The sequence below is a fragment of the Bombyx mori genome, chromosome 23 (genome assembly GCF_030269925.1).
Source record: "Bombyx mori chromosome 23, ASM3026992v2".
Lineage (NCBI taxonomy): Eukaryota > Metazoa > Arthropoda > Insecta > Lepidoptera > Bombycidae > Bombyx > Bombyx mori.
The window spans coordinates 2,965,185-2,981,377 of NC_085129.1; the positions used below are offsets into that span (position 1 = coordinate 2,965,185).

The 16,193-nt window shown below is 36.6% G+C and overlaps 2 protein-coding genes across 2 annotated transcripts in view; one reads left to right on the top strand and one right to left on the bottom strand.

Moving 5' to 3' along the window:
- Positions 1-1,872: 1,872 nt before the first annotated feature.
- LOC134201161 (uncharacterized) lies at positions 1,873-15,921 on the bottom strand. The gene is made up of 3 exons (XM_062675480.1): positions 15,825-15,921; positions 12,893-12,968; positions 1,873-2,233 (listed from the first exon to the last, which is right to left on the bottom strand). Exons 1-3 carry the CDS (start codon positions 15,919-15,921, stop codon positions 2,002-2,004), a joined length of 405 nt encoding a protein of 134 aa, XP_062531464.1. The 3' UTR covers positions 1,873-2,001.
- LOC101741469 (spondin-2) overlaps positions 3,030-16,193 on the top strand; it is a 63,067-nt gene continuing 49,903 nt past the window's right edge. The window contains exon 1 of the mRNA XM_004921703.5: positions 3,030-3,243. The gene's annotated coding sequence lies outside the window, so the exon portion shown is untranslated. The remainder of the gene's footprint in view (positions 3,244-16,193) is intronic.

Sequence of the window (16,193 nt, forward strand, 5' to 3'; positions counted from 1 at the left end):
ATGCGACCACTCAGTTGTATAGGAGCTAACCGACATTTGTATAGCTCCGAGATATAGTTAATCCTTTCAGTGCTAATCTTATTTTCACATATTTTTCGGAAATTGCTAAAGGATTTTTGAAAAAAGTACCTATTTAAAAAACTTAAAAAAAATAAACAATACTCAATGCTAAATTCATAGCAAAATATTTTTAAATGGTTGTTTATAAATTCGATTAACTTATTAAAAACGTTATACACGGGCGCGCTAAGACACAACTGTGCAGGTCGATACCTAAAGATCAAACTGCGCAAATAGACGGAATTCCGACGCTTCGCACATTACACGCACTAGTAGAGAGTCGATCAATCGACCGTTCGCGCTTAAAGAGTTAAGCTGTTAAAAGTAACTAAATTTAAAAGTAATTGAAACTACTGAATTTATAAGCTATTTTTTTATTCTTTCGATGGTTGAACATGCTCACATAGTGGTTTGTGAGTACGTGAACCCATAGACATCACAACGTGAATGTCGCCTTGTAACATGAGATCGATGTCTCGATTGTATTCGATTTTACTCTTTTACTCCTTTTCTCTCCTACTTACTTTTCTGCATCATCCTTGGTTTAACTGGCAGAAAATGCCTTAGAATTTAGTCCGCCGATCTATGATAGTATGTAGCGTAATAAATAAATAAATAAATTAAAAATTCATTTTTTTTTATTTTCAAAATTAGTGGCTTACCTGCAAATATGTAAGTACTACCCGAAACTGGTTCTGGAGCAAGTCGTACAATGGGATGACAGAGCTCGCAGCTTTCCTCTAAATCTCACTTTTTAACCATAATGATTCAAATGACTCTTCTTGATTTTTTCAGCAAAAAAATCGCTTGGAAGCAAAATGATCTTACTGATTTTTAATCTTAAAATACGTATTCATCAAATAATAAATTAATAGTATTTTTTTGGCTTTAGGAATGTAATCTACCATAGATAATATTCTGGCTGTGTTATTTATTAGGCTTGCAGCTTTGCAAGGATGGTGGTCCCCTCAAGCTTTAGCTGGTAGCTCTTATTAAGGGTTATTGGTTCATTGTTATGACACCGTGAATATCACTAACGACCTTGAGTAGTGATTTCGAATTACAAATCACTCTTCTAAAAGTAATGGTCGACTATTCGCATGAGAAATATGTGAATAAATTCAATTTTATTATCCTTTTATTGTTAAAGCCTCGTGAAAATTCTCTTAATTTGAGCCCCGATAATGCACTGGTAATCTTATCCACGATCCCGCAGAAGATTGTAAATATTTTATCTACCATAAAACCTAACAAGCACCTGAGATTTGATAAAATCGAATCCAAGTAATAAATTTACAAAATTATCTTTCTAAAAGTGGACCAAAACAGGAATAGTGGCTATAATTAGACGTCAAATGAGAACATCAAGCTAAAATTAATTAGCTTTACTCTGAAATAAAAATAAGGTTACGATCTTTGCCAAGATTAATATATCAAAATATTTTTTTGCTGAATTCTTATCTAATTACGTTTATATAAAGAATGCTAAAGGTGAAATCTATTTGTGATATAAAATTCCAGGAAAGTCATTTGGTCATTTCTGTGTTACGGCTTTTTTTTATTGCTTAGGTGAGTGAACGAGCTCACGGCCCACCTGATGATTTAGTGGTCACCGGAGCCCATAGACATCTACAACGTAAATGCTGCCATCTACCTTGAGATATGAGTTCTAAGGTCTCCGTTTTTACAGTACAACGGCTGCCTCACCCTTCAAACCGAAACACATTACTGCTTCAGGGCAGAAATAGGCAGGTTGATGATACCGACCCGTGAGGACCCACAAGACGCCCCGCCACCAATAATTACGCAAAATATTTTTTTGGTCTTCAATTTTTATTTACACTACGTTATTCCTTCATCGTGGAAATCATAATAGAAATCCTAGGAGGCTAGAACTGCATACACATAATATCTTCTAATAGCTAACAAAACCAAACGATATTATCTCTCTCTCTCTTCGATCGGTCCCTCGCTGCAGAGGATCGTGATTCCGTCCGATTCCATCAACTGGCTGTCTCCATCGATCCCGTTTTGTAACTTGGTGAAGTGTGTCGCTGACAGGTACCCCCAGTTCCTCCGTTTTATGGCCGACCATCGTTTGGGATCTCTACCCCTAGGCCTTTTTTCCTCTATTTTACCGGTCACCACAAGACGTTCCAAATTGCTGGTACCCCTGCGTGCAACATAACCAAAATACGATATTATAGTACGATATTAGAACGATAGATAGAACGATATTATAGTAAACGTAAAAAGAGTGCTTCCTAGCTCTCGGCACTTTATTTAATGCATTCCGGCTCAACGGTTTTCGGGCACAGTTAATTTACTGGCCATTATATTAATACTGCAGATGAATTCATCTGGTAATGGTGGATGAAAATGCCATAATTGAACACGTGAAATCTTAATCTTTTCATAAATAAATTCATTGAGGCTCTTAGAACAGCGGAAACGAATGTGTGTCTCGATCGAATAGTCATTATTTTGAGGTCAGGAACGTGTGACATGTGAGGTTTTATGGCATATTTTTTGTTCAATCGTGAAGTAAATTCCTAGTTGATATTGTCATATCCGAAAGATGATTGTTATGTGTACGAAATAGCTAATAGAAAACTACCTGAAAGGCCAGTCTGTGTGTGTTTTAATAATTCACGTAAACATTACGAATTATGTATTTATCCAGTATAATGTGTAACAAACAAGTGCAACAAAATACGGTCATTACAGAGAAAAAGTCGTGACAATTAATGGCATGACAACTCCTATATCAATTACGTGACAAAGTACCAGGCCAACATAAACTAACAGTAATTATCTCAAGAGTCACTCGAAACTAGGAAGGCACGAGCTTCTGTTATCCTATTACCAGGAGCCCAAATAAACATCTAATTCTTTCCTGCGCACCTCTGCACCTTCTTCCGTCCCGCTCCCTCAAATACACCTATCCCTCTTGAGCTTAATTCGGGATTGAAAATGTGTGAGATCCCAGTTTCGCTCGCGACCTCGCGGCGGTGGGTCGTGTCGTAGCTCCGACGATCGATGAAATACGAGCTATATTTTTCCGGGGCTTTAATGAAAAATTGATGAAAATTCGCTCTCGACGGTCGCTGGGACGCATGTAGGGTGTTCTGTAATTAAACTTTGTGCGTGTTGGATGTATATTGTTATGTAGCCGTGTACAAGGTGAGTACTGCATATTTTAAGGTGAAAAGCTCAATTAAAATCTGCCTATTGTTTTGATTTATTTCTTTTAACAGAAAATAATTTGTTTTATGCATAAGAACGTGTTATGGAATCTAGATCTATTTGAATTGTTTTTTTATACATTATATCACGGTAATTTATTTTAGATGCAACAGCTCTAGCTTACTTTCTCTGATTTTTAATTCAAATTGACATTTTAATTTTGGAATGTCCTAATTTATAAGTTAAGAAATATAATATGCAATACATGCTGTAAATAGGTCAGTTGTGAATTGTACGTTCACGACAAATTTTCCTCGTGGGCTAGACAGAGGAAATTGGAATGGTTTGGATGTTTGAAAAACAAAAAAGTAACTTTCATTATTTAGCGCAACATTTAAATATACAAGAATAACACCTTAGTTATCTGTGACCACAAAAACTGAGAAATATTCGAAACGCCGTAAAAAATGTAATGATAGTAAAATTCCAAAATTAAACCTTACAAGTAGTCTATGTAGTAATTATGTCTACAACTCACAAAAAAACCAAAAAAAAAATACTAACTTTCATCAAGGTTTTTTTTAAATAAATATTTACAGATTGCAAATATATTATTAAGAAACATAATTTCTGTAGTGGTAAATAAAATTTCGCTAAAATATCGTGTCCGGCGTAAGCACAGAACTTCGCTTCTTACTAAAAGAGAAAAGGGTACAAGACCCATTGTGTCATCGGTGTCGACTATACACATTCAAAACTTCTTTTACGGTTTAATCACGTATTTTTTATTATCACTAATTATTATTTGCGTAATTTCAAACGCTATACAGTTGTCATGGACACGGACGACTAAGGTTTCGTCGAAATATTTTTATAGACAAATAGACGGTACTTAGCACAATATCGGAATGTAGTTTTAAAAGAGTAGTTTCAGCTACCTATGTCTACGACTTTTTTATCGCTTAGTCGGTTGGACGATCTCACAGCCCACCTGGTGTTAAGTGGTTACTGGAGCCCATAGACATCAACAACGTAAATACCACCACCCACCTTGAGATATGAGTTCTAAGGTCTCAGTAAAGCTACAACGGCTGCCCTACCCTTCAAATCGAAACGCATTACTGCTTCACGGACTCACAAGAGGTCCTACCACCAGTCTACTCCGGAAAACCGAAGAAAAGCTATATATCCATCACACTCATTTATGCTACCTCTTTGGGGTTTATCGACAAATATATTCGTCGTCACTCAGGGAGCATCTGAGATAATCTGATTTATAGACATCACAATGTGAACGCTGGGCTTCACTTCCAGAAATGAAGTATAAGCTTCAATTGTTTTGCATAATGGTTTTCCTACACTTCAAATCCGATTGTAGGACTACTTCATGGCACAAATAGGCACGATAGTGGTATCGTGCGTGCTTAGAATGCGTTTTTATCACTATTAACGCTTAACGTAATCGGCTTCAGACATAAAGTGGAAGCTTCAATTGTTTTGCATAACGGTTTTCCTACACTTCAAACTGGAATGTAGGACTGCTTCGTGGCACAAATAGGCACGATAGTGGTATCCATCCGAGCGTGTTTACAATACGATTTTATCACCAGTAAATACTAGTTAGTGATCTAAAAACGCTTTCATAACACTAAGAGAATGATGCTGCACGTTCTTCGGTGAGTCTTTTAGTTTCCACTTATAACATACACGGGAGATATAGGGTGTTGCGTTTCAAAGACACAGCTCACATGGTGGCTATACCGTGATCATTAACAACATACTTTAGAGATAATAATATTGCATAAAATTATTATTTTATTAAATGTATGGACTCACGGCCCGCCTTTTTTTTATTGCTTAGATGGGTGGACGAGTTCACAGCCCACCTGGTGTTAAGTGGTTACTGGAGCCCATGGACATCTACAACGTAAATGCGTCACCCACCTTTAGATATAAGTTCTAAGGTCTCAAGTATAGTTACAACGACTACCCCGCCATTCAAACCGAAACGCATTACTGCTTCACGGCAGAAATAGGCAGGGTGGTTGTACCTATCCGCGCGGACTCATAAGAGTTCCTACCACCAGTAAAGTCTGATGTTAGGCGGATACCTGAACAGCAACGTAAGTGCAACAACCCAGCTTGAGACATGAGTTTTAAGATTTAGTTTTGTAGCAAGAGGGCTGCTCCATAATTCAAATTGAAACACATTACTGCTTCACATTAAAAATGGGCAGGGTGGTACATACCAATCAGTCACCGATAAAAATTACTTATAATTATGTTTGTACTAATTATCTATTCGGCACTCATGCTCACGGGCGACTTTTACAATAAAGAAATATATCGTGTAATGAATTAAGCCCGCAAAATGTATTTTGATAGTGCACGTGTATATGAGTACAAATGCGAGTTATTAGTTCACGTCATAATATCTGGGCTCTGAGAACCCTTAACATCAGCTGGGCTGTAAACTTGTGAAGACATCCACACTATTAATAAATGGAAAAAGCAAAACGCCTGTTGATAAATCTAGCAATGTATTGTTTCGAAATATCGGTTGGTATATCTATGAACTATAGTAACCACTTAATAGCAGGTAGGTAATGAGCGAGTTCACCCATCAAAGCAATAAATAGAATGTTCGAAAAATTATTCAATTGAATACGAATTTATCTTTTGTAATATTATTCAAAAATCTTCAGCCTTACGTTATAACTAATTACGTAATTTTTTAAAATTGATTGTTTGTCTTTGTTAATGTAAGATTTGTTGTAATTTTAGAGCAATTAATAAATATCCTTTAAAATACGAATTGTGAATCAAGTGAGATCATTGTACTTTGATGTTGGAAATCACTTTCGAAATGACAAAAAGATATTTTTTTTCTGGAAAGCACGCTTTCCATGCACTACTATTGAGGTTCGCGGGATCCACTGGATTCCGAAAGCGCAGGGCCAATCTTTGTGACGAGGCTTGGGGAAGGCCTATGTCCAACAGTGAACATCTGTGGGCTGATAGAGAGAGAGAGAGAGAGAGAGAGAGATATCATTGAAACCGTCACCCACTTGGAAACCTGGGCTAGAACATAATTTAGTCTCAAACCGTCAAGTTTTAGTGTTTATAACTAAACCCGAAAAAGAATATATCTCCATTAATATTATAGTGTCGGATTCCCGGTCAAATTTAGCAACGGTATTTATGGTAGGCAGCGGCTTGGCTCTACCCTTGGCATTGCTGAAGTCCATGGGCCACGGTAACCACTCACCATCAGGTGGGCCGTATGCTCGTCTGCCTACAAGGGCAATGAAAAGAAAACCCCGGTTAAATAATAAAATATATTTGAAAAATTTGAAATTTGTGCGCCTGGCAATTCAAAACCTTAACTCGGGGCATTACAATATAGAATTTACATATTTTCAGCACGAAGTGTTAGTTGTAGGTTGTAATATTTCAGTTATCTTACGGATCCTTATCAATATATTATGTATATGTATAAAATATAACTATATAATAGCTATAAAAAAAGCTTTATTCTTTTCGTTTATCTCACTGCCTTCATTCGGCGCGTTATGCAATGAGATAAAGACCTTAATTATATGCCTTATGGGAGCAAATTATCTAAAGGTTGGCATTAAAAAGTTTAGTTTTGAAGCTAAGCACTATCATGTACCTAAAGCCGTTTTAGTGTTCGTATTATTGAAAGAAGTATATTCGTATTAAGAAAAAAAATTGTCTACAAGTTCCGAGATACATAGATTTTTAATATGTACATAATTTTAGATAAATTCTTTTCCTAAAGCACTGCACGAACATGATTCTACATATTTATTGATTTCATCCAAATACGTCCATTAATGATTTAACAAATTAATAACGATATTCTTTTTAATCATTATGGAATTGATGATACAATAATCTCTTCATCCCGATATTAATATGAAACGGTTCGTTGAACGAGCTTAGTGGGAATTTAAGTGATCGGTATAGAACGGTCGAGAAGGAATTAGCAGTTTTATTTTTGTGTGTGTTTCAAATAAGTATATACTTTTTCTGGTTGTATTTAAGGCTGCAAAAAGTTCAACTACAGTGGTCCCTCAGTAGTCGAAATACGACTATAATTAATTGAATTTATAAGTTTGAATATTATTAAGGTTCTATTGTCAAAGACTATTACATTTCTATAAACACAGATTTCGCCAAGACTACACTATAGATAAATAGTATTAAAGATAAACAGTATTAACCTATTCTCAATTTGATCACAGATTTTAAGCAATAATAAAAGCTTGACAATAAAATCGACGCTTCAAAGGCAAACATGACTAAGCGACAATAACTGCTTTGTACATAAATGATAGGCAATAACCATATTCGATGCGCAAAAAAATATATTTCTAGGTCTATTAAAATCACTCCTACAGCTACTAGATAGATTCTACTACAGCTAGGTTCGTTAAAATAAATTTTGTTTTCAGATATTTCAACTTTAAATTAGTCCACTGTAAAGTTCACGCATTGTTTCTTAGTCACGTTTGCCTTTCAAGCGTCGAATATATATGTGAGTGTGTGTCATGTGTGTGTCAAATACATGTAAGTATGTGTAATCTTTTTTTTATTGATTTTAGATATTTTTAATGCAAAATTTAAAAAAATATTAGCATTCTGAACTCCTTCTCTATATTCTCTATAGGTGTGGGAAATTTCATACTCCTCCGTCCGCGCAATTTTCGTAAAAAGGAGTACAAAGTTTTTGCTTCACGTATTAATATATAGATATGGAACACATGACGACTAGAGCATGACAATAACATTCCTGTTTGTCTAAGCAAATATATTACCTGCGAGAACTCTACAAAGCCTACGAGTTTCCGTAACTTGTTTATTCTACGCAGCTACGATCGTAGCGTTCTCTACGACATTTCTGTTATTGTTCAATAAATATATATGTCACAGTTTACTATGATAATAATATGTTTATGCATATATTTATTTGCACGTTTGCCAATATTAAAATTGTTAATCTATTAATGCTGAATTAATTAATTAATTAATTAATGCTGAAGTCCATGGGCGACGGTAACCACTCACCATCAGGTGGGCCGTACGCTCGTCTGCCTAGAAAGGCAATAAAAAAAAAAAAAAAACTATACTAATATTATAAAACTGAAGAGTTTGTTTGCTTGAACGCGCTAACATCAACGTTAGTTTAACATATGCATAATAAGAAGAATAGCAAGAAACACCTAAATCACTTCAAGATAGGCTTTGAAGATTGTAGATTCTCGATTTCTCCAGAAATCCATTATCAGATCCTGATCCTGATGATTACAGGACCATTTGGGAAGTCTGTCCTTTCGAACGAACAAAAAAAGAAAAAAGAATTATCAGAATCGGTTCAAGCGTTCTCGAGAAATCGGTGAACATACATAGATAAAAAATGATGGTCGAATTTAAAAACCTCCTCTTTTGAAGTCGATTAAAAAGCGTGATTTTGGTACCTTAAATAACTCCTTAACATTTTATTGTTCAATATTTTCACCTTTTACGTAAAAGTCACGGGAAAAATTAAAAAAAAAATGCATTATCCCAGAGTAATTATTCCACGCGGACGAAGTCGCGGGTAAAAGCTAGTTAATAATAATAATTCACTTGAAAAAAAAATACGCAAAGGATGTTTGTCCTTCAGATGGGTTGACGAGATGAAGTCGTCGTGGCCTAAAAGATAAGACGTCCGGTCCATTCGTGTTGAAGCGATGCACCGGTGTTCGAATCCCGCAGGCGGGTACCAATTTTTCTAATGAAATACGTACTCAACAAATGTTCACGATTGACTTGCACGGTGAAGGAATAACATCGTGTAATAAAATTGAAACCCGCAAAATTATAATTTGCGTAATTACTGGTGGTAGGACCTCTTGTGAGTCCGCGCGGGTAGGTACCACCGCCCTGCCTATTTCTGCCGTGAAGCAGGAATGCGTTTCGGTTTGAAGGGTGGGGCAGCCGTTGTAACTATACTGAGACCTTACAACTTATATCTCAAGGTGGGTGGCGCATTTACGTTGTAGATGTCTATGGGTTCCAGTAACCACTTAACACCAGGTGGGCTGTGAGCTCGTCCACCCATCTAAGCAATAAAAAAAAATTCACGGCCCACTTGGTTTTAAGCGGTTACGGGGTCCATAGGCAACAATAACGTAGATACCTCATGTGTACAATTTACCCAGATATCATATAATAATGCGGTAAAAATCAAGTAATCATTTAAAGTAAAATTGTCATCACATCACTACGTGCCGTATATCTAAAGTACCTTGGGCAGCATCGAAATCTCAGTTGCATAAATAAAGGCCTCTTCAAACTGGAACACGCAATACTTCCCAGTACCTAAGTTCGTAGTCACTTATAAGGACTTAGAGCGTCATATTATTCAATTTTTTTTTATTGCTTAGATGGATGGACGACCTCAAGGCCCACCTGATGTTAAGTGTTTACCGGAGCCCATAGACATCTACAACGTAAATGCCGCCACCCACCCATGAGTTGTAAGGTCTCACTTTTAACAGTACAACGGCTGCCCCACCCTTCAAACCGAAACGCATTACTGCTTCATGGTAGAAATAGGCAGGGCGGTGGCACCTACCCGTGCGGATTCACAAGACATCCTACCACCAGTAGAACCTACCTGTTAACCTATTTTCAATGTTAATTCTGTTTTGGTGTGCAATTAAGTATACTCTATCTCTCTCTCTCTCTCTCTCTCTCTCTATCGCTCTCTTTCTCACCGCCTTTTAAGATTGTTCTATGTATTATATTTTAAAATTCAATTATTTCTACAATGTTTGTCGATTACGAAAACCCGCCTTAAAATTCTATTAATTTGGACCGACCCTACAATACATCAGAGCAGACTGGGAGTGAAGCTATAGTTGCGGAATCTAATGTAATAAACGCAAATTACAATCATCACGCAAATTGTTTGGCGTCGCGCAATTTGCGTTACGCAGGTCGGAGACGTTATGACAATTTAGAATTTCTAAAGTTTTGAATAATATTACTGTCATCATCCTTAAATTTATTACATTTTGAACTTATTTATACATAGTGCATGGTACAAGTATTTATACACACACTATATTCGTGTAAAAAAGACGGTATCGTGGGACCTGGCGAACTATAAATTATTAAAATAGTCTATTATTACGAAAAAAAGGTCAACAGGTAAGTTTGAAACGTCCGTGTTCGTTTTTAAAGTACCTATTTAATCAGTCGCATGCACTCTTGGCAGAGTGGTCGTGGTCATCACTTTGGGTGGTGGTGCGCTTCACCAGACGACGCCATTCCTCGCTTACCACGGCCCTTCTTGTGCATTCGTTAACGGGACCGTTTAGAGCTGCCTTTATTTGGTCGGTCCATCGTAACGGTGATCTGCCGCGCGGTCTTGTACCCTATATCATGCCCTGCACCACAAGGCGCTCAACTGAGTCGTCACCCCGCCGCGACACATACCCGAAGAAAGTGAGAATGCGACCCTGAACGATGGGGGATAGTCGCTGCTTGATGCCGAGTTCCTGTAGAATTGACTGATTCGTTCTGAACTCCGCCCACGATATTTACAGTCCATTCATACGTTTTATGAGAATAAAATTTTCAAAACAATCTTGCGCAATACAATTACGAGATCTGAGCATCAACTGTCAAAAAATCGGATTAAATCGTATCGTAATCGTGTCGTATTTGAATCGGATATAAACTAAATAATCGAATCAGACGAAAAGGAAACAAAACAATCCCTCAAAAAGAATTCCCCGAGGGTTGTTAATATTTTAAAACACAGTACGCGGCGTGAATAGCTAGCATAACAATAACTTCCGCTCGAACTCGGCTTCAAAAGAAAATTACGATCATAATAATTCGTTCGAGTTGCAACCCTAAATCACTGTTCGTGGCAGATGGAAATGGAGGCCTTTAAATATTTCCTCTTTATTGAATACCATTCAGTAATTGACAGTTAAATTTATAAACAGTTTGCTAACATGAGTTGCGATTCGTTTTCTGTTACTTATACATAATAGTGATGTTTGGATTTTATTTGTCGGTGCGAAGGGTTTGTTATAACGTTGCTTTGTTAATGTCATTTCGATACTTTTAGGGTTGCTGTGGTATTTGTTTACCGACCTCAAGAAGAACGAGAAGGTTCTAAACATTTTATGCGTGTGCCCTCAGATCTTTTTTCTAGGTGAAGCGATTTTGATGTTTTTGTTTTAAATTAATTTATTAAGTTTTACTAAGATCTGATTAGCAGTGTTTGAGATATATTTAATAATATTATATATTTAATTGACTAAGACTACATTGATGATATTCTCAGTGTATTTTGTTAGTGTATATTAATTTTTGTTAAAATCTTGTATTATTTACTAAACATTCTTATTTGAACATGTGTATTTTCAATATAAATCAGCAGTGTTGAGTTTGCCTCTTGAAAATGTGTCGTACCACTAATACGTTATTGTCACTTAGAATTAAGATGTGTGAGATGTTAACATATTTTTGAAAGAGGTAACAGGAATCAAAAACCCTGTTATTTGTAAAGTACTAAATGCACTATACTATATTATTTGTAGTTATCATGAAATGTCACAAGAGAAACGCTAATTGATTGATACCGTTCTTCCACCACTTGTCGTGAATAGTATCATCCTTATTTATATTACCTTCGCTGATAAGGACACAATAGCAGATTTTAAAATCTACAAAATAAGCAACGCACCAACCTTTGGCAGATGAGCATACAAACATAACCATATTTACCGCGGCCAGGCCTTCAGTATGCGCAAAATCAACAAATCGAAAATTCTGTATCAAAAATGACAAGTAGGTGACATTTGAATGCAGTCTTTAAACAACACATTGTAAACTGATCAATTTGTCCTAACCTAGTATGTCAGATTATTTTGAAATTTTAGCACTGAAGACACATGGTAAAGATTATGTATTAATGCATTACAAATCATTGTTCAGCGTTTTCATTACAATAACATACTTAAACCATAGGTGGTAGGACCTCTTGTGAGTCCGCACGGGTAGGTACCACCGCCCCGCCTATTTCTGCCGTGAAGCAGTAATGCGTTTCGGTTTGAAGGGTGGGGCAACCGTTGTGACTATACTGAGATCTTAGAACTTATATCTCAAGGTGGGTGGCGCATTTACGGTGTAGATGTCCATGGGCTCCAGTAACCAATTAACACCAGGTGGGCTGTGAGGTCGTCCACACATTTCAGCAGTTAAAAAAAAAATCTTTGAAAACGACCATAATGTGACTTCTCATTTCAAAAGCAAACATGTTATTTCTTATTTATTCGAAAATTCTAGAAGATCTCGGGCATAGCTGGTTGTAAATGTTTATTGGACGAATTACAAATTTATTTACACACGAAATCTCATACAAGGAATAAATGAAAGCGAAATAAATGAAAATATATTGATACGAATTTTCAATATTCAAAACGTCAAGTGCAATTACATTCACAGTCAGTTAATGATTAATATTTGTTTACATTTATTTCGAGCTCTCATTTTGTTTTAGTGTTGCGAATCGTTGTCATTTCGCGTTGGCAATGATTAATTGTATCGATAAACTCACCTGTCTGGCTTGTTTTTAATCTCTGAAAAATTAGTTTTTTTTTGTTGTTGCCTCAGACAAGGTTGGAAGGTCAATGCTTTTGTAAATTGGAATCGTCTGTCTTTATTTCGTCGTGTTCAGGACTATCAGAGGTGTAACGTTAAAGAAAAGTTATATTCAACTCAGTTTTTACACTAATTGCAACGCGCATTAAATCACTAGCTTTGCTTTAGATTGCCTTAATATTTCATATGGATGATACGACATTTTTGAATTAAGTAATATTGACGTTCAACTTATTTTAATTTAAAAATGGAAGTTTCCTAACTGTTTGATTTGGTTTAAGCACACAATTAATAAATAAGATTAGTCTTAGTAAGCTTTAACCATTACTGCTTCGAATGCTTTCTTTATATAATTTATTAGTCATTTGAAAATTTGGGATTCTTCATTTTATTACATCGGCTATACTAATAGAATCTCTATCCTCGACGCTAATATTTTCTTCTTTTCTAACGACTTTTAAACATAATTAATTAAAACTCAAGTTCTTCCTGCGTGTAAATAATGTCAAGATTTTTTTTATTATTGAAAATTTGACGGTAGTTGCCATAATATTCGAATGACAATGGATAGTACTTTAGTCGCATGTGACCAAGAAGTTTAGCAAGTATTCAAAATGCTAGAAATAATAAAATGAAATTAAGAAACGTGAGATTAAATCGTAAGAGTATCGTATATATTAAGAGAAGATTAAAGAGAAGAAATATCCCAATATCCACACATTTAAACTTACATATTTATAATATTTATACAGCTTAGTTAACTCAATAACCTACATAAATATTATGAACTAGCTGACCCGGCAGACTTGGTAGTGCCTTAATCGATAAATAAAAGACCTAAAGCTTTGTCTAAAATAAACTTAAAACGGAATCGGTCTGACGGGGGACACATCAAAGGAAAAACCAAATTGTTATTTTTATTTAATTCTGAGCATTTTCATATTTATCTACCTTTTAAACCTTCTCTAGACTTTCACAAATAATTCAAGACCAAAGTTAGCCAAATCGGTCCAGCCGTTCTCGAGTTTTAGCGAGACTAACGAACAGCAATTCATTTTTATATATCTGTTTTATATATGTGTGCGTGTTTTATATATGTGTGCGTGTTGTTCTTTTCCTCCTACCTTAGCTGATGAAAGGCTATTTCAGTTTCTCCTTAACGTGTATACGAGCTCACGGGGCTCAAACCGGGAGTTTTGCTAACACTGACCCTAGCAAGAGCAGTGCTTCGCAGAATCTACCACCGGATCGGAAACGCGACGCACTGAAAAGATCCAGCGAGAAACTCAGTGGGCTGTGTCTATATGGGTTAATTCACTCGTCGAGCCCTTCGTCGTAAGCACCAGGTTCGACGAGAACGATGACCGGTGCTTGAGGTACCTAAAAGCACCGTTAATGGATCGGGAGGATCCGTAATGACGTGTTTAGGTGCGTGCTTTAATGAAAGCCATTATTACAATTTCTGATTTGGTTTTTAATGTTTGTTTTTGATTTAACGAAAATAGTTTCTTGCTTTCGTTCGGTCTTTATGTACATCGCGAATGTACATCGCGTATCTTTCGTACACCTAAAAGTCATTTATAAACTCGTACGTCTTTGTAAAATTAAGTTTGTCGCATACAAATTACTTCGGGCATAACTTGGTCGTTTCCCTGTATGCTCCTGAGTGCATGAAATCGTAAAACAACGTAACAGAGACTAATTTGTGAAGAAAAGTAATAAAAAATAAAACGCAAACTTTTACACTCGACTCTCGCGAGGTAACATCTGTCCGGAACACAGAAAAAAAAAAATATTCAAATGATTAAGAAATTTCATGTTTCACGTTTACACGGGATTTTGTGCTTAACGCTTTTCGCATTAGGAGCGTAATTCGTATTGCCCGTTTGAGGGAATCGGTAAATCTCGAGCGGTTTCGAGCTAGATGGAGACAAGTCGAGGCTCGATCCCTGGAGGTTTTATGCCCGTCACGCCCGAAGTCAGCCATAAAGCGCTTTACGTCGAAAATTGAAAGTGACTTTAGCTGTAAAACGTACACGGGGAATATAAAGCGCTGGATAAAAATATCAATTACGGGTTACGGCGCTTACGACGTTTTTTATTCTGTTTACGTTTCTCTCGAAAATAATGTAGGTGTTTTTTTTTCTCTGGCTCCTTTTATTTCATTTGTAATTTAATCCTTCAAGTTTGTTCTTCAATTTCGTATCCTAATATAAATTCACGGAAATAAATTAACAAGTTTTATTTTTCATACTAGCGACCCGCCCTCGTTTCACTTCAGAAACTGTAATTTATTATTGATTTCTCCACTATTAAATGGATGTTATTATACATATAAACCTTCCTCTTGAATCACTCTATCTATTAAAAAAAAACCACATCACAATCCGTTGGGTAGTTTTAAAGATTTAAGCATACATAGGGACAGACAGATAGATATAGGGACAGAGAAAGCGACTTTGTTTTATACTATGTAGTGATACTCGAAGTAATTAAGAAATAAAGTGTTGAGTTAACAACGCTCCTGCTATCCTCGAAATTTAAATCAATTGTTTTGTAATAAATGCTCTCCTTTTTTCAAACAGTATTGCAGTTTTAATTTCAAAAAGAATTATAAGGGAGGTATCTACCGTGCGCGTTCTTAGGTGGCGAATAACAGGAGCCTCGGGACACTCCCAGAGGTATCGCCCGGTAACGTACCGACCGGGCGACGAGAACCGGATTGGTTCCCAGCGGAATATCCCGGGACACCGGCGGCACTGCTAGGGTGTCCTAACATCCAGAGCTTTTTTTCACCTCGAAATCAACCCCAACGGAATCACCACAAAGACGCCGGCCGGACCACTTTAGGGTGTTGTCCACCCCCTTAACCCCACCCGGACTCTAACCTCGAGGGTATCGGTCGCTTGATCGTGAGTAGGGGAGCTGTTCAGTGGATAGGGCCCTAAATTTCATCCCTTGGGTTCCACGATCTGCTTCTAACATCTGCGGAACGTTCAGTCCCACATACCCCGCGTGTCCCTAGACACGGCGACCACATATGAGTTTCAACACCGGCCAAAAAAAACGCATACATGCTCGCAATATCATTGATTGAACAAATCAGAAGTCTTTTCGATAAGATTAAACAAATTATAAGGTGGCGGCAATTATGTTGTTGATGTGTACGGGTACCAAATGATCACTTAAGACCATGTGGGTCGTGAGATCGACCATCTATCTGACTATTAAATACACGTAGCCATTCAATTTTGACT